A 20,657-nucleotide genomic window follows, 5' to 3' on the forward strand; every position below is an offset into this window, starting at 1 on the left:
TTTATGAAATTGAAAATATTACTGAATATGACATAATATTGAATGAATGCGAAATTAGGACAAAAATACTTCCAGGTGAATGTATCATAATAAGTTAAGAATTATTCTAATTAGCCTACCTTTATTAAATCTGTTTTTATAGCGAATAATACACAGAAATCTATGATAAAATTCACATCATCTAAATCACCCAGCACGTGCAGTTTGCAATTCGCATGTGGTCAAAGTTTAATATTATTGTAGTCCGTAGTCAAGACTTATAATATGTGCTAAAATATCATTTACTTAAATTATATTATATTACTTAAAACTACTTTTTAAAAAAAAGAAGTTTAAAAATATATGTTAATAAAGATTTTTCCAGCCGTTTCTGGCGAATTATCAAAGACTAATACTCGAACAGCTTTTTTCATGTGATCAATTTCGAGTTTGAATATTGAATGTAAGGTTTGGCTTCTCGGACTATCAAAAAACAACACTGTTGTACTACTGTTTTAATGAAATTAGAAATAAAACGTCAACCCATTGAATGAATAAATTCAAATGTAACAATATCAATGTAACATTCCCCCCAGATGTTAACACAAAAACTTCACTGAAATCAAAGTCGAATCGAAATAAACAGGGGCGTATCGGTATGTAAACGTTGGCTGAAGCCGTCGGTAAAACCGATTGTTTAACCAAAAAAGTGAAAACCTTTTGTCCATTAAAATGTGTTTATCGTTACAAACGTTTCAGTTGTAAAAATGGCTGGGTTATCTCCCTTGAAACGTTCAGCTTGAGTAATAGTTTTTTTGTTTTTTTTTGATTCAATTTCCCATTCGATTTGTAATTCGATTATTTTGAAAGGAATTTATTTAAAAGTAAACTGTTTCCACTTCAGTCAAAATGACCCCAAAGGTGCGCAAATGTCTCGAATGTTGAAATGGATTTTGATTTACAAGGAGCACAATTACATCAGGATTTGTTTACAACGCAAGTGTATTCGGTCAACTTGACGACTTAATATAATATATATATTACTGATTATAACATCTAATGAAAAGAAATTCGTTTTTATCGTATCGATAATCCCACATACAACATAAAAACTGCAAACTTTAACCTATCAATATTGGTTGAATAGTTCTCGCTTGGAATCCTCACAAGAATCCTCTCTGTATGTGAATATAAGGTCAAATGTTATGTGTTTTGGTGACAGTGGCTAATTATGCAGGCCATAATCGAGGTCAATACTATTTATTGTAGTTTATACATATTAGAAAACAAAACTTTAAGGAACACATTAAGTACAAGTTTGGTGTGAATGAGTATTACCCACATACATACATAACCAAATTTTCACGGGTCATTAAACGTATGATTATGATGAAATACCGAGTTGATTTTAAGAGCTTTGAAAACATACTGGCTTAGCAATGAATAGAAAATAAGTTTTGGTGCATTGAGATCATATAGAATTCCATTTTGTTTTCTTCATTTCCTCAAATGAGTGGTCTACTTATTCCAGTTAACTCTCATTGACAGTGACACTTCAGATAAGTTTCTAATTTTCTCTTAATCAATTGGTGATGAGTTGAGATGAAGTTTCCAGTCTGTCTTTATGGAGTTGAGGAGACAAATTAGAGCTTAATATCAACTCGTCTTTCACCTAATTCTTCTCTTATTTAATTATTTATTCCAATTCTGTATGTCCATATAAATATTATTTTTATCTCCGAAAACTATTATACATTATGTGGCCTTAAGTTTAATTTTATCAGAATTGTCTTCGTTACGAGGCATGATATGAATCGATTGCTGAAGTGTAATGATAGTTTCTTTCGTCAAACGTGAATCACAATGCGAATAAACGAAATAACAGTGGCTATTGTGGTCAATGAACAGCTTCTTTGGTGTGGGATACTGTGTAACATAAGCGATGCAGAAGAAAATACATATCTATTTGCACTGGAATAATCGTAAAACTTTGTTCCGCTGGCAAAAATTATATTTATATCTATATATTGTTATTTTTATGGAACTAACTGAAGTTCGGTCAGTTGAAATTGAAAACGTTAGATTCTTGACTTCATTTGACAAATTAACTATGTATTAATCTTGACGGGTGTGCGTAAGACTTTGGATCTTGAATGAAACCTTCTTGACCAAATCAAAGTCGATGCATGAATTAAAAGGGATTTTTTGTCTATCTTAAACACATAACAGAGGTTTGCAACATTCCAACTTTCAGTCAGACACTTGTGGGTCTTGCAATACCCACTAAACCATGTATGGTTAAGCATTGAAATAAAACACAAGTGTTATATCTGAATAATGTTATATATCATTACGATCTGTTTTGATATGAAATGAATTTTATGAAACTTATAAAAACTTTAAAAATATAGACAACACGTTTTTCAATAACATTACAACTGCCTTTATCATTTTTGGAAAGACTATAGATTTCTAAATTTCTAAAATAGTTTTCTAAATTGTGAAATTAATTATATATTCAATAAAATTTCTGTGAAATTAATTATGTTTCAATATGATTTTTGTGAAATAATCTTGTATCAATACGATCTCAGTGAAATTTAATTCAGAGTTATTCCCCTTAATGTAACCCACATAACACCTTGTGAACTTGTCATTACTAGTTGTGTTAAACGATATCTGGGAAATTTCAATATGATAAAAACAGAAAATCAATGAAAATTTTAATTTCGAAAACAATGTTAAAGCTGAAAAATGTGAGAAATTTGATTTTTTAACTTTATGCATACAAATAAATATCAAGAACATTGTAAATTGAAACGTCACCTTGTAATATCTACATTTACCACAAATCCAACTATAACAGATGCAAACAAACAATTGTCAACTGTAGTTTAATTATTACCAAAACAGTTAAGAGAGGGACTATTTTCACGTTAATATTCAATTCAACTTCCAAGATTCGTTTCTAATGTGTGACTCATATCATGCTAACAGTCTCAGAAAACATGATACCAATATATAGAGATATTAAAATAGCTTTTACTGTTTATTTTGGTATAACCACTTGGTTTAATGGGAATATACTAATCTGTGTTTTACAAAAGAAGCAGTTTTATAAATATCCAAATTTAACTTCGATTGGCCATTGATATAACTGTTAACCTTTTTCCGATACCACCATTCTAAACAGTCATAAGCCAACGGTTCGAATTCATAATGGAATTTATTTGCAAATAGCTGTGGTGCTTTTGTAAGCATTGGTAAATCTGCCATACCCAAAATACAGATGTCGCGCACAAATTTTCTGCTACCACATTGTCTCTTACTGTCAGTCCATATTTTATATCTGTTAAATCCAATACGATCAACATCTTCGATTTCACCTGCAAAACAAATTTCCGAAATAACAAGCTATGATTAAACCGTTAATTTATGATAACTATAAGGACATCAAAAAAGAAAGTTTACAATTATATAGCACAAACTAAAAATACCATCTTTCCTGCAGTGAATTCAAAATTGAATTTTTTTTCTCATGACAAATATTCCAAATATTTTTTTTTAAAATTGCATGCCATTAGTCTTGGAAAATCTTCTGAGTACACAGAAATTTACAATTTTGAGACTTTTAACATTCATAATAAACAAACTTCCCTTCAAGAAATTTGCTCCTTATCGGACTGCAATTATCGTCTGTAAATTCATATTTGTAAATAACAATTTGTTCATTGATTGGCATTTTCATTACCACTAAGACACGTTAATAATCTCAGTAGTATTTTGGAGTTGATATTTCAATTCATATAAAAGGTACTGTATTGGCAATTTTCTGTGTATTTTAGCTTCTCTGATTATGAAGACTGCTTACCAGTATAAGAGCCAGGAGCTTTTAAATGAGGATTATTATTTAATGATGTGAAATAACTTTCATCGGGAAATTCCATAGTTTTACACCACTGTAAAAATTCTCTTGCTACCTGGTTCAATAAGACATAGCGAACGAACGATCGTGATGCTGTCATATGAACAGAACCTTTACAGACCGAGATGCCATAAGGGGGTGGGAGTTCGGAGTTTATTCGATATTCATGTGTGTTCATCCTGAAATGAAATTAAACAAGAATTTTACGTTCTACGTTTCTGCACCTGTTTTGCTATATGAAAACGGGCAATGTCGTGTAGTGTGCCATGATAAAAATTACCATCCGTCGAGGGAGCAATTTACGTACACAACCTGTAACACATGGTGCCTCGGTTTACTCTCCCTTTCGAACGATTAAAAGCTTCGACTTGCATCACTGACTAACGGATTAAACGAGCGAGGTTAGCGAGCAAATCAACTTTGATATTTACATTAAAGGGCGATAAAATCAAAATTGGAAGTATCTGCCATCCTGTCGAAAACGCAACCCGGTCAAAGAAAATAATACTTAAGCGATATATAGGGAAGGAGGTCGCATTAATTGATTATAATATCCTTATTGTAATTCTATTTGAAGAATACTCACAAGCTTACACTACCATAGATATCATTAGCTCCTTGATATGATTTTAATATCTGTACTAATTCATAATTAGTCTTTAAAGGAAATTCTTGGCCTGTGAGGTTGATATAATAGCGCCATTTGGTTTTATGCATGTACAATTCCCTTTGACACACTATTTCTGGCTCTAAAACTGTGAATTGTCCCCATTCGACTGCGATTCGTCTTGAAGCGATCCAAACATTAGGTAGACAAGACACAATGGATTTTAGCTCATTATAAAATTTTGGGAACGACTTAGCGTCTATATGTATACAATATACATTGTGAGGTCTATATATGGCTCTGAGCAGTCTTTCAACTTGATCCACATCCTTATAGACCAGTATTCCAAATGCTATGGGAAAATCTTGCTCTTCTTGTGTACTGCTCTCCATAATGTATCCCATACTTGAAATAAATGTATCGCAGTCTTTAGACAAGTTAGAATAAAACTCAAAAGGTAATGTTCTTCTTCTTATTCTCAAATTATTTACATAGTCCGCCCGATTCTTAGATAGCCTTGTCTTGCATACTTGTTCAAAGTTTAACTTAAAGTTATTGTTGAACGGTTCAATCCTGAAAGAACCTTGTCCCAAGGAAGTGCGTTTCAGTGTTGGTCTGTTATATATTTTCCATTGCTGGTAGAGCGTGTCGTTTGTTCCACAAATCAGTGTCAACACCAAAACAGCAGCAATTAAAAATATAAATTTGAAAAGCTGAACGGTAATCATCTGTTCCCATGGCGTAGGTTGCTCAGATTGACAGGTCAGCTCAATCCAGAATCTACCAAACAAGACACCAATAAAAGAAATAAATTCGATTAAAATGAAAAATTGGAAAACCTCTTTCGTGTTATTTTATAAAATATGTCATTTGAAATCTGAAATATGTCCATACGGAGATGACACCTAAATGGAATGTTTTAAAAAATCGCCACAAGACTTTTTGTAGTCGAGTTAGATTCACATCCAAGGACGATTCGCAACGTGCAGTCGTTTTAATTTTTAGATAGATGAACAAACAATTACTATTTATTCTACTTGTTTGTGCTCTACTTTAGGAATGCGGTACATTTATATAAAAAGAACTAACCGTTTTAATAAGTTGCAGAACAGCATGTTTAAATTCCGATTACTTTATTAATGGATAGTTCTAAAAAAAACATTTAAGATAAGATATTACTTATTATCATAAAATTGATTCCTCATTCATCAATATAACACAAAAACACTAAAAATGCAAACAGCTGATGCTTCACTGGTCACGCGGGTGGCAGTTTAATCGAACAGTCTGATCTCGTTGGTATTGTGGGTTAATAGATTGATCGAATTGGATCGCTTCAATTCAGACAGTTGCCGAATACAACTGGATTCTAAAAGATTATTAGCAGTAGATGGAATTGTCATAAACTGAATAATTGTCATAAACTGAATACTCGCTTAACTAAGTACCTGACCAAACTGACGACGTTGACGCTAACTGTCGGCACCCTCATACCGACTTGATACAATGAAAGCGCCGAGCACTCGGGCGGTCTTGGTCAAAGATTTTTGTCGCCGATTAGAGTTTAGAGTAAAATCTCGCGAGGGGCCATGCTTCCATTTCCTTTCAATTGCATGATCCGCACGTGATTATCAACCTGGTGGTGCCAGTCGGTGAAACTCTTGACAAGAGTCGGCAACAAAAATCTCCCAAGATCGTTCGTGTGCCCGCACCTTTAGCGGACGTAGCACAACGACTGACAAATCGCTATCACGTTGCTGTATTCTACCTGCAGCATAAATCAGATCTTGGCGCCTAAATTACGGAATGGGTTATCTGATACGAAGAATCGAAGCGAAGTCCTATGCCCTTCAAATATATTCAACAATACTGGTGGCAATCTACATAGCAATTAAAAAGTTTGATTACTTTAATAACCCATTATTCAAACAATACTTCTTGAGCGTAACAATGCGGTATATCTGCACTTCAACTCTTTAATACAATACATTCGTGTGCTTGTCCTTCAATAAACTGATTACTACGATCAAACGTTGTCATAGACTTCATTAAATAATTCATAGCATTGATTTCCGGCGAACCTTTTCCTTTACTCTTCATATAACTGCAATAGAAACTTTATTAGAGACCTCTCAAGGGAATAATCCAAAACGTTCTCTTAATGAAGACTCTTCTCCTAGAACATCATTTGATCAAAATAAAAAACAGAGCTATTTCAATTAAATTTTCTTTCTTGTTGTGACTGAATGAAAAATTTATTTATTGTTTCATTGCATTGCATACATTTATGCACATTGAACAATATCAATTAACAAAAACAGATACATACTGAATCAATATCCATGGATACTGCACAAAAGCAATATACGTATACAAACAGTTATCATTTTACCACCAGCACAGTCAACACCCAACAAAGTGTGCTACCTCCATACAACATGCATTTTGACAATGCAAAGTTTGACTGCACCCTTGCTACCACGATACCATAATTGTGTCGTAATGATTGTGGTGTATGTAAGGCAATTTAGGTATTCCCATTAATATCATTAGAGAGAGCAAAGAAATGATTTTTATTTTTTAAAAATGCAGTCCAATTTTCAAAACTAATTGCGAAAAAAATATTGTCACATACTGCCACTTTAAGTAAGTAAATATTGATTTTCTAATCTAATTAGAAGTCGATATTCAAAAAATTGTGACTTGGCCTACAGCTGTCCAGGGCCGTTTTATTTACTGACCACGAAATAGAAAGTGACTAGCATAATCTTACAAAACGTTCAATATGTATCAATAGTTCATTTTTTTGTAATCGGGATCAAAGCCTAGACTCCTAGGCTAGCGTGCAATTGCCAATTTTGTATCTTTTACTACTAATTCAAAGTTTACCCTTTAACCTTTAAGAACACATTCGTACCTCAAAAATAAGATATTGTTTATAATGGAAACACATGTCATTGATTCTTTGAAAAAAATTAGTCTGAAAGAAATATTTTCTAGACGCTAATTTAATAGTCACCAATATAATGTAATCTAAAGATCTAAAAGGCATCAAACGCGTTTAGAAACATCTATATTTTATGGTTCAGAAACCAATTATCATAATCATTCCGCCATGCTGTTGTCCAAACTAACAAACTAAGATATCGAGGTAATGAATAACAGAGTGACATCTGACATTATATTTGATAAACCCATCATGGTCGAGTTCATCTCTCGGATCAACACCAGAGTTTACCAAATTACTATTATTAAAACTATGTCCACCAAATACGCCTACAACGGCTAATTTCACTTATTAAACTTTGTGTGAATCTGTAGATAAGTAAATAGTGCAAATTTTGAACACGACGTTTCTGTTTAAGTTGTATTTAGTCTGTTTGTCCAAAACTGGCTTGTGAACGCAGAATAGGATACCGTTTTGATAAACATATGTATAATGATATCACAGATTTTATTTTTACCCTAGATAAGTAGAAATGTGTCAATATATCTAATGTGATTAGATTTTGAAGAAATAGCATTTTTGGAAACTCACACCAGTTTGTCTTTGGAAGTTTGTTGAACGGTGTGCTTTGATTTGTCAAAGAATGTAAAAGTATAGAGAATTCAGTTAAATTGCGAATTTGGTGAATCAGTGAAAGATCTTAAGAAGCATTGCCCTTGCTTAAATTTTTGAATAGCATTTTACAAATTTTTACAAACTAATGCAAATTTGTTATTTGAAACAAAAACTTAAAGCTACCACAAAATATGCTACCATGTGCCAGCGTACTTCAACTATGAAATCGACTGTAAGCTTTATAGACACAAGAATATTTCAGTATTCGAACGGGCTTGATACACTTTTGTTATTATATACCGTTTAAAACAGTTGGAAATTCACCAATGATTACAGAGAGTAGTGAACGGATTGTCAAATGGTTACAAAAGTAAACTTTATCTGATTAGTGATGAATCTTTATTAAGCTGTAATCAAAGACAGAGCAATTTGTGTAAAAACAACAAAGAGGTCACCAATGATGAAGTGGTCACTAGGCTATCAATTCAACATATATATCAATTGCATATTTATAAATGAACAATTAACAAAAGATATTGGTCCATAACCACGAATTTCATTATTTACAATCGAAATTCTTAACATTATATGCTAAAATGAAAGAAATTCTTGTTTATGAAGTATCAGACATTTTCACAATTTTTGACCCTTTACAATGAGTTTCCATAATGTCTTCATACATTGTGAAAACAAACTCGGGCAGCCATGAATGTCCGCTTTCCACATATTTTAGTGAGTGTTTATGGCATAGATTTGTGAAAATAACAACACCCAGTTCATGACCAGTCTTCGCTCTTGCTAACTGCATCACTAGGACTGTTGCGGTCACTACCACGTAAGGTCACTGACGACTAATTGGCCTTCATTAAAAGTAATAAAACGACGACTTTCATGTGGTTCACATAAAAATAATAATGAGGTATCTATCATTCCGAAGTATTTTTACAAAGGCGTTTGGTCCAAAATCTTTGCTGCAGCCTTTCCAGCAATTTCAAAGATGTAGAGAGAAATATCGAGGAACTTTTGTCGTCCGATAACACTCATAAAGGATTCTCTGCATATTCAAATCAATTGACGTCGATTATGCTATCCTCGTACTGAATCTAAACACGTATCGTTTTTTTCTACAGCTTATTCAGTGATTAAATAAATAAATATTGACTTATAAAAACAATATTCCATAAATTGCCAGACAACTATTTCTTTTAGTGCATAACTGTAATTGAAATGAATTTCTGCTTCAGATTTAAATACCATGATCTATGGCTTTTCTACATCGCACGAAATGCATTTCCCATTACTAGACCATCTTGCTTCTGCAGGGAAACATAAACTATTCGTTTTCTATTTTAACTTTATTTGTGATCATTATAATCTCTTTTATTCTCATCGAATATGCTCTTATCGTGAACAGCAGATCCATAATATAGTTCTTTAGGTGATATTCACCAACATTAAAGTCAACGATAAAAATACATTTCATAAAATAAATATATATCATATGTAATACGCTTCAAGTACTTAACCATCCCATAAATTATTAATCTGAACTAAACTTCCAGAGTCTGAGATATCGGTACGTTCTGAACTCCACGTTTTATTATCTTCACTTGAAGAATTGTCACTGCCTTCGCTTGCCAGTTGCAGGAAAGGACACAGAATGAAAATAGCCACTGCTATGAGAAGAATCACTATTAAGAGAACTGGACGTCTGAACATCGATGGATTACTAGTGTTTGCTGATTTTAATATTTCTTCTCGAACCTCGACATCTACACTATCATCAATCTGAAAGATAGAAAAATGATAAGAATTTTAATTTGCACTTGCATAATAATGTAATATATCGGTTGAATTAAAATCGATATTGACTACCATTATGACAAGAAACATATGTTTGCTGCCTGCTATTCTGGGCAACACATTTCAACTGTGATTTTTCAGTTTTCATTGAGCCCGAGTCGTCTAAATCCATTAATCGATCAGATTCGCAAAGATGTCATTGGAGGAGTCAATGAAATCTCTGGTGCTCATAGATTCTGCCCATGGCAAGGTTGACCTAACGCCACTTTAGGTTCAACATTCGCAGTTTAGAACCTTATAGATTTGTTATCAAATAAATCGCCAACTATGGCTTGAGGAATTAAATATTAAGACACTGGGTTAATATGATTATCTACAACTCCAAAGATATACCCACCAACTCCAATTGCAATGTACAAATAATGGAACGCTGAATTGGTTTAACAAAACGATTTAACCTTATCAATATAAACTATATTTTGAATGAATATAAATCAAGTAATACGGTTCTGAAAAACTCCTGTTTAATTTGCGATCATATGATTTCTTTTCATGAGAATTCTGTAATTTCATCCATCAGATAATATATTGAATATAATATGATGAGATTCTTAAATAAAGACATAATAGGATATTTTAATTTCCTATAAAACTACATCAATTTCTTATTATTACGGATATTATAAGGAAACTGATCTGCGTTTTTATTCATGAAAGTTCTTATACTAATTACTTAGTCTGAAACATAATGATCAAAGCTCGGCGTAAACCGTAAATCAAAGTCGGAAAATGATATGAAAGGAAAGGCAGCTAAAGGTTTAATGAAGACCGGCAATGCCATGCAATTGGGGAGATTTTCCATGGACAACGGCAGTAGCCTGCCTTTATCGATTTCAAACCATCCGGATATCTTTAACGTTCACAGCCTGTTGCGCACGTGGCGTCTTCGTTTTATTGTCCCCCTCGTACGACTTGTCGTTTTTTTCTATGTCTTTCGTGATCAAATGGATATTTACAATTTCCATAAAAGCATGTCGATGATTTGATCTAAGTTTGTGTTATGTGGTGACATGACCCTGCATGGACATAACCATGTCGATACGTGTGTAGACTTATGAACAACATCTGTTTGCAAGAAAGCACAAATAAAGCAAAACCAATTTTGAAATCGTGAAAGAAGGCGTGCTCATGTCAAATGAAACTAGAAATTTCAAAATACTCCCAAATGACGCCACTTTCTCATAGATGTTATTGTCTATCACAAGCTTAAGAAAGATTAACATTTTACAGAAGTCGCCAAGAAGATATACAGAAAACGTAAGTCTCGTCATATGGGAATTTTCCGAACGAAAACCAGTGTTGAGATTAAGCAGACTTTATTAACATTTATGTTAAAAAATGGATTTGAAGGAAGAAAATCGAATGTGTAACTTCCTATATTCTTAATAAGAATATATTAGCAGGTTTCGGACTACTAAATTACCATATAGTAATTTATCATCATTATAGAGGCAGATTTCTCTTTCTTTGTGTAATATCGAAGAAATTATTAAAGAGTAATAGGCTTATTTAATACTAGACATTTTGGAACCAGTCTTTCTTTATACTACTCTTTTATAGACATTATAATATGAGGGAAGCTGTCAAGAAACAGAAAATGTATTGTAGCAGAAAAACACATGAAGAATATGGCACAAATTGATGTCCAATTTGAATACTTTCCAAGGGAGTTCAATGATATCGTTGATACATATGGAGCAGTTTCCCAAAAGTAAATAATGACAAAAAACAGTTGCATCAATAACTATGTATACTCTTCGTAATGGAGACTGAAATAACAAATCCTGTGGTATTAGGTGTTCATGAAGGGTGAGCATGTTCTTCAATTCAGCTCAAAGACATTCTTGTTCTGAGCCGAATGGGTTAACGATGACCCCAAGAAGAGTTTTGTCTACATCATAGTCATGGCCTATCATTCAGTAATAAAAAAAATACTAAAAAGAATATCGAGGTAATGATATTATGCTAAGTCATAAGGCATCGGATATTCCGTCCAAGAGTATCGAAATTTATTTGAAAATCTGTACCGCCTCATTTTCAGCACCTTATGGAACCGTGCACTGTCTGGCATTGTAAAACTGCCGAAGTATCTTGATCACCGAAAGCCTCTGGTAAACGGGGCATCAGTTTATGGTCCTGTTCGAACGACAACCTTTTAGAGATCTTCCTTGCGTTACGACATTGGAAGATTAACCAAATTTAATAATCACCAATCCACTGAAAGATTTTACATCAAAACTTCTAATTATTGCATTCCTTTCAACTGTTAAACCGTCTAATTTAATCTGTCATTCACTGCTTTTATGTGTTTCTTTCATTTTGAAAAACTTTAAGGAAATGACATGAAGCGTAAATAATATCTCTTCAAAATATGACTGTAATATTAGTTCTGTCGACTTTTTACTATAGGAGTTGGCAGTTTCTATTCCATCTTCAAATTACATTAAAAATCATTCAAAAGACTGTTTCCCCAAAGTGCACTTGCCTTATTTGTAATGCAAATGTCGAATATGTTAGTTCCCTGCTGAATTCCGCCGCAGGACTTCTCTTTTAGAAATCGACTATCTCGTTGAGTTTTAATTAGTCTCTTATTGTACATCGCAGCATATCGCTAATATGCTAGTATAATATATGTTATACTGACTTTATAATCTGGTCAGGTTTAGCGGGTTGTTTTATTGGGGAAAAGTGCAAATATTAGCCAAGTATACCATCGTTGGGCACAATTGATATAGTTGTCTACACTTCATAGACAAGTTAACTCTTTTTGAGCAGTTTTAAAGACACGAAGCCTTTGAAAATGATAAAATGAGAAACCCTATGGTATTAATCTGGATAAACTAATGACAATGATTCCTGCTGAACTATCACATCAAGCTCAATACACCACGCATTTGATCTCAGTTGTCACAGTCATTTGACTGGAGAACTCAAAGGAACGAATCAGTATGGAATACAAAACCGAAAGTATTTTGTTGACGATATGGAAGTTCAAGGTCCCTGGTATGACATGTAGAGTAAATTGTTTTTAAATACAGGAACTGAGGTAATAGTAAAACAGCTACAGAACAGAAGGGTACCACAAAGGGTAACGAGGGAAGTTTTAGAGATCATTCACACGTATTTTAATGCTCGATGATTGTCCATAATCTTCTATATCCTTTTCATTGTAAAGATTTTACTGTCCTGTTGGTTCATCTTATAGGCAAGGGTTACCAACGTCGGGTAGTACGAATGTTACCTTGTTTTTTTTTTACCATATTTACATGTGGAATATTACTCATATCGAATCTGCCTAGAATTTAACTATATCACTTTTTTTTTTAAATAGAGCTTTATATGTTCTACCCATGAAACCATGCTGGCACAATTACTGCTTTGATGCTACATACATGTTATATCGTTTTATGCAGGAAAACTTTATCATTTACCACACACTCTTTATAGTTTCTTTTTTATCGCTATTAGCAAGTGATTCCCAATGTTTTAATATTAACAAAGATTCAATCCGTCGAGTTTATATTGTTCCTTCACCAACCTTGCTTCTGAAATCAGAGATGAACTAGTGGATGCAGAAAGAATTTCGTGTTTGCCACGGATAAATCGCATTGTCATTTATTGCCACACTGAATTTACCTACTCATTTCATAGTATAATGGTTTTTTTTTAACTTACTGATAGCGATTGGCAAATATATATATAAGTTGGATTTCTTGTAATTACTTTTGTTTCAAAATACAACAAGATAATTGGGTACAATTCTTGCATCCCTGTTTTGTCTCTTAGCTAATTATTTCGTCTGAGAAATATTAACCAAGGAACAGTCGATCATTTAACTTTTCTTATTAACTAGCTGTCCCAAGGCATCCCCCGGGCTTTCGTATTCCGCTTTAACCTTCACATTAACGAACCACAATTGTTCTTAAGGTTTAACGGACAATGACATCGGCTTATACAGAGTTTCGCATTACTTACCAAAAATAGTTGACCATGAAAGTATTGTTAAGCATTAAAAAGTCAACGTACGTTTCTAACAAAAAGTCCGCTGGCACTGTACGGACAAAGGTTCTTTGAAAGCAACGACCTTGTGTGTACTCCAAAATCCAACACAAGACAGTTCAGTCATATTATTTAAAATTGTTCAATGGTCTGGCGAACTGCAGAATTCATTGCTATTTGCTAATATTGTTTATTTGGTATATTTATCATATAATTATATGATGTCGCTGGATTTGTCTGCTTGAAATCCTTTTATGACAGTCAAATAGATGATGTTGTTTATGTGGTTTATTTTGTTGGATTCCCTCAATAACATTAAGAAAAACAGAAAGTCAATTAATAAACCTAATCACTTTTGTGTCTTCTAAAAGCACCTTTTGCGCTTTTCTGACCCGGAACAATTAAAAATTAGTTTGTTTTATATGATTTCTACATGAGCCAATACTCGGTAGACTTTGAAATTGAAAGAGATCTGAAATTAATTTATCTAAAAAAAAGTTAGAGCGAAATTTGAACTATTTACCAATAATTACAACTGACTCGAGAGTACATTTTCTTCACTTGCATCTGGTTTTGTTGAGGTCGAAGAAAATCCAAATATACGAAATATGCGGATCAAATAGTGTAGGTTCGATGAGCTCAGTCGATGTGTAATCACTACAACTTTTTAAGCGTAACCTGATCTGGCGAACACTTAACATCTGCAAACTTCAGGAACAGCTTCAGGCAAGTGTTTCGAAAACAAACCCATTCAAGAGTGGGAACGTGGGATTTGACCCCTGTGTCTATTTGACTCACTGGTGTATCAACTTCCCTTAAAACTAATTGCTCAGCACGAAATATGCAAAATCTATTTTGCTCGCCTTTTGTTATATTGTATATGGCCAATATTTTTGTGATGATCAAAAAGGGTTTGTAACATACCTCACTGGCTTGAGCCTCAGCTTGTTTATCATATAATTTGATGTCGTTATACAAATTCACTATTGTATCATGTTTATAATATTTATTTTTCACTCCATCATCCGTGTCTTTATCCATTAAAAATGGATCTTTTGGTAATTCTCTTTCCATAGTCATTTTTTAAAGTTGCAAAAGTTCCAACCACCTGAAAAGTACCAAAATAAGTTTCAACTTATCATTATTGATTAAAAATCCCACAATAATAATGGAGCAAAACTATATCTGCTACTGCGACCTAAGAGTCAAAACATAGAAATAAAAAGTCCTCTTCATTTTTAAGTAATTTATTTTTTTTTTGTGTCAAATTAGGCAAACAAATAAATTACTTGGTGTTTCTCATGAATTATTATGTATTTTTAATCATATTACTATGTTCTCATTGCATATATTAACGAATTTAACCGATTATAAATGTCCAAGCATGTACAGTCTGGATAAGCAAAAAGACTTTTTGACCTTTCTTCATCGGTCACTCTTTGGAATTCTGGTGGTAATTCTCTTCTAATTTAGCTAATTATGAATTACTTATGGACATATGAGACAAACTGGTATTTTTATCAAATCTTTAGAACACCTCTACTTTCTATTCATTCACAAGAATTAGCATTTTCATAAATGAAAATAAGGGAACCCATCTTTAAGCAGTAAGGCAAAAAGGTCTAGTTTGTTTATTTTACCATATTCTACAATAAAATACCATGTCCGACCGAAATGTGCAAAGAATACCTTAGTTTTGCTATAACATCCTAGCAATGATTTGTCATATTTTAGATATAGATAATATATAGTTTTGCCTAAGGTTTCATATTGATATGACAGGACTCGTTTAATAGCCCACAACGGCGCTTCGTAACGCTTTCTGAACCACTGAAACCAAGACTGGTTAAAACGAATTCCTCAATTGTACATAATGAAGTTTGAATTATCTGGAGATGTTTTTTCAGACCTTGCGATCAACGATATGAAACATGAAATCCATTATAAGAACATGTTTTTCTGAAAATGGTATTGATGGTTTAGTTAAACGGGCGAGAATATCGTTTTGTCAACGACATGGAACTGTCTGATGTCCTATTACTCGCAGAATAGATTCCATAAAAATAATGAAATACAATACATCATAGTGCCATTTAGAAATAGTTTTGATAGATTTGTCCCCAAACTGTCGAGTTGTAGATTTAAAGTTTGTTTTAAGTAAATTGGACAATTGATCATTGTGATTTATTAGTTAGATAACCGATTTTTGGCATATGACTGGAAGAATTTTTATAAATTCTTTCTGGGTGTTTCTGTCGGCTTTTAAAACAATAATCTCATTTCAGTGAGTTTGCTATAAGATCTAGACATTAACACACAATTCTCAAGGTAGATGTATTTTACATACGTTAATTTGTAGGATGACATAAATTACCAACAATATCAAGCCATCCAATTGATCCAGGTCCTACTATCAAATCGGACTACGAACAACTACATAGTCCGCGATGTCAGCTCCGACTGGATGGTTGCCATCTACCACCCACCCGTGAATTAATCATGTAAAATTGACAGGATGGAATGAAATGATCGTCTTTTTATATAAGACCACTCAACAATTAGTCGAGATACAAAATACTGCCTTGCTTTCTACTTAATTATTCAGAATATTTTGAATCGAATTTTGAAACTTGCTTTGTCGTACGTCGCCTTAATTGAAATAATAAAAATTCCAACATGATGTATGATAATAGTCAAATCCAAAATGCAATATACCTCAACCAAGAAGATAATGCAGGGTTTAATTTCCTTCTGGAATATTTTCTTTCTCGTTTTAACATAACATAATCCACGCTCTTTAAGAGACACCAATCTTGTTTCTTTCCGAGATATCCAAGTAATTTGGTCATGGCAGACAATAATAGAGTTTATCTCTGGAACTGAGCAACAATTTGTCTGCTAGAATGATCATTTATTAAGAAACTCCTCATAAAAACCAAGAAGCAGAAAATCAGGAAGAGATTTCTCTGGACATCGTGGACTATTTCTGATCAATTTTTATTATTAATCAATGATTATTTAGAGATCTGGTCAAGTTTAAAGCCATGAGACTAGATAACTAGACATTAGTCTTCTAGTAATTCTATATAATAATCGTTATATACGTATTGTTATGCCAGTACTTCCAGCTTGAGCATGCCTACTCTTAATTTACAAGGAACGTGTTCCCAACTTATGTGGATTCAAAACAGCATTCCTGGTCGTATTGATTTTGTATTTTCTGATGGTTACGCCATAAACTGGTCAAATTTTTAAAGATATCCTCGCGAAGCAAAGTGACATACACCCACCAGCAACTTTGATTGCAAGTACAATGCATAATAATCTGTACAGTGAGCATGACGGGCGGATGACAATATGCTTCCATACTACGTATGGGCATTAAAAATCAAAGGGATCCATAAAAAAATTGTTGCTTGAAGAGTGAGCAAAAGTTGCACTATATGGCTAATAGAGTTGAAAACGACATTTTGGTGAAAAATTATCAGATCATCCTGAAAATCGATACGGATCATCTTCATAATGACATTGACCTACTACATAAAAATCAACAGAATCTGTAAAGAATTGTAGTCTATAGAGTGAGCACGAGCCAAATGTGGACGGACCGCCAGGGTGATTACTGTGAGCGTATAACAAATCCAAACTATTAACAGTAAACTATTTACATTCAGCCTACATCTTGTAATCAACTAGTGACTGAATAACATTATGAAAGACATTTTGTACCTCTGAGAACACACGGCTTTGTCATCCGTTTCTGTCGTTAATAACCCATAGTGGCGGTCGGGTTCTATCCTACCTCACTGATTTCTGGGTATTTACTTTCAAGCGTGAGTTGTGATTGAACGACTGAGATAAATATACATATAGTCATGTGGGAAATTTATTATGAACTTAATAATAACATGTACACATTACATGTTATGATTTTCTTCAAAATGATGATGATGCTTTTAACGAACAACGTACATTAGCGCCTTAATTTTTTCCAATTTTCAATGAATTTTATGTTAGGAATGGTTAGATTGAATTATGTGCTAAAACATATCCGGTAGCCACAAACTACACACTTTGTCCATTAATGAAATAACACGACTTTGATAACTAAATGGTATTCAGGTTTCCTATAGAGTTGATCAGCGGTTTAAAGTTCATGTCCAAGACAAGTTAACTAACTTTTATGAAATCCCATAGAAAGCTCATATTACAAATGCCAAATACTACATTCCATTCTATCGATTTTGTTGTAATTCAATAAAGACATTAATGCTTTTTAGTGCTTAAAATGTATTTTATTCAAGTCACGACAAATACTTAAATATGACTACTCTCTTCGGTGCTTCATATGAAACACATTGTACTTTTGCTTCAACGATAGCTTGTTAAATTCTGACATAGCAGAAAGCAACCATCACCCTCATGAAATGTTATTATATTATATATATCGATGAGGTGCTATTCGATGTAATGCTACAAAAAGTTCAAATATTATCAAATTCAACAAAGTGACTTAGAATTTATACCGATTGAAAAGAAACAGTCTGCAGAAATGAATTTAGTGATAAAAAGCTTAAAATAAAATATTGTTTCAAAGATTAAGGGCAATAACTCATGTCAAGTATTAATTGATGTTTTATTTGTAAAAGTTCTCATCTTATATTTTTACCAAAACAAATGTTATTTTTGTTGAATACTTATATTGGTTTTGTAAAACCCTGAGGTGAAGCAAGGCCATGTACATAAATTGAGATCTGATTCACTGAACGAAGCAAATTTAGATTTAACATAGTGCACATCTCGACCTATGCCATGGACCTAAAAGTTAACACAAAGGCAGCGCCCATTAGTGTAGCTGTTTCATATTGCTGTCTACTGGTGTTTCACATTCTTTTAAATACATAATGATTATACCAAACTCCCTGTAGTCTCTATCGGATTCAAAATTCGCGTTCAAACCACTAGTTGTGAAAATATCTCGTTTACGGAAGTGTGACAATATGAAAGTCTGCCTTAGTCAACAATTCGTTACAAGAAAAGCGAATACAGTTGTTCTTCCCACGAATGTGTCAATTAATGCCATACTCATTTATTCTTACAGTCACTCGTATGTCAGCCAACTTGTCTATATTCTCTCTAAGTTTCTCATATTAAGTAAAAGACTAACAATGTAAACGTCAAACTAGACAATGTCCAGCTTCAATAACGGTGAAGATTCAGTTGCCTACACGATTCATTCTGTTCCAAATAAACATAACGGCCACGAAAAGTCAGACACAGAAGTACTGCAATATAAGGATAGTTCTTGCAAATTAGAAATAATAGTACTCAACACGGGTATGAAATACGCCCTGATGACAGACAACGCCAAAGAACACTACTAATAGCATGAAGTTCAAGCATGGAATGGTACATGTCGCATCCCATAAAAGTTCATCCCACCAATCGATAAAGACCACCTTTGATATAGAATGACCCTACATTCCAAAGTTACAAATTTCTGTCCGAAGCTGTAGAACGTGGTATAACTCGAAATGGTACCGACAATTCTGACATCCTTAAGATTTTCCCTACAATCAACTGATGCCATCTGGACCATGGTTTTAACCTACACATCAAACTAACAAAAACCTGTACAGATCGACGGCAACATTATACGCACACGACTTCTGCATGTTTCAATTTTTAATTTTCACTTGACATTCTTTCAATTAATGTGTTCTCAATAACTATATCAACTGCATTTACTGAGCTACACTATCACCTACAATCAGTAAATCCAAAGTAAAGTAAACTGTATTGATGAATCAGATACAATTGAAGCTAAATTATCAATTTAATAGTGACAGCAAACAAACTAAGTACGTGTAACCTTACCATAATTATGATTGTCAAATAACACAAACAGCACACTAAACGGCAATTTATCTATCCATATCGGATGTTTTTAGTTGTTGTTAATTTAATATTCTGGTTTTATTTTGTTTCCGATATCAGATAAAATCATCGCACACTAATCACCATCGAACAATGTATATATAATTGGTGGTTAAATGGATTGAATTTTGTTTGACTCAGAGCAATTTTGCCACGCTGCACTGCCCTATGTAACTTTCAGTACACATATTGGTTATTTTTTTTAGATGTGTTAAATTAAAAAGTGGATATATTATCGATTCTTAGCCCGATTTTTTTTCGTCATTGGTGCAAGTCGCAGGGCTCATATAGAAAACGATCTAGAATTTTGGATGGGACAATATATCTAGATTTCTTGTGTGCGATAAGACGACGTTAAAAAGGAAAGCTAATGATGTTGTCTTGGCATGTCATTGTCAATCTACATCAGCCCAATCAGGTGCAGAAGGTGCGTGTATATCACCATTAATGTAATCTATTTCATTTCATATTAATATATTGTCGTGTCAATTAAGGATTCGTGATTCCTAAAATCATTAGATTTCATCGTATCAAACTGTAGCCCAAAGGGATTGTTTAACATTTACAGGTTATGTTTACGAAAGTACTTGTAATTGTGTTAATTCATCATTTCATTTTTATCTTCTCATCATACGCATTTAAAATTGAAAAAATGTTGAAATCTATCAATACAATTTGACAAGGGTAATGACTCGTAACTATACGCCGTTAACCCAAGTTGTCAGAAACCGTCCTTAATATTTCAATTATGTATTTTTTAAATCTAAATGTTTCTAGAAACAAAA

The 20,657-nt window shown here is 33.1% G+C and overlaps 2 protein-coding genes across 2 annotated transcripts; both read right to left on the bottom strand.

The window, feature by feature from the left end:
- Positions 1-3,162: 3,162 nt before the first annotated feature.
- LOTGIDRAFT_64655 (hypothetical protein) lies at positions 3,163-4,945 on the bottom strand (the record flags this gene model as incomplete). Its single annotated transcript, XM_009055106.1, has 3 exons — positions 3,163-3,353; positions 3,851-4,083; positions 4,491-4,945. Coding segments are annotated over 3 exons (879 nt in total), but the record flags the coding sequence as incomplete, so codon positions are not given.
- Positions 4,946-9,594: 4,649 nt separating this feature from the next.
- On the bottom strand, positions 9,595-15,015 carry LOTGIDRAFT_175007 (hypothetical protein; the record flags this gene model as incomplete). Its single annotated transcript, XM_009055107.1, has 2 exons — positions 9,595-9,861; positions 14,860-15,015. The coding sequence occupies 2 exons, from the start codon at positions 15,013-15,015 to the stop codon at positions 9,595-9,597; spliced, it is 423 nt and encodes a 140-aa protein (XP_009053355.1).
- Between the last annotated feature and the right edge of the window lie 5,642 nt (positions 15,016-20,657).

The sequence above is a fragment of the Lottia gigantea genome (genome assembly GCF_000327385.1).
Source record: "Lottia gigantea unplaced genomic scaffold LOTGIsca_232, whole genome shotgun sequence".
Lineage (NCBI taxonomy): Eukaryota > Metazoa > Mollusca > Gastropoda > Lottiidae > Lottia > Lottia gigantea.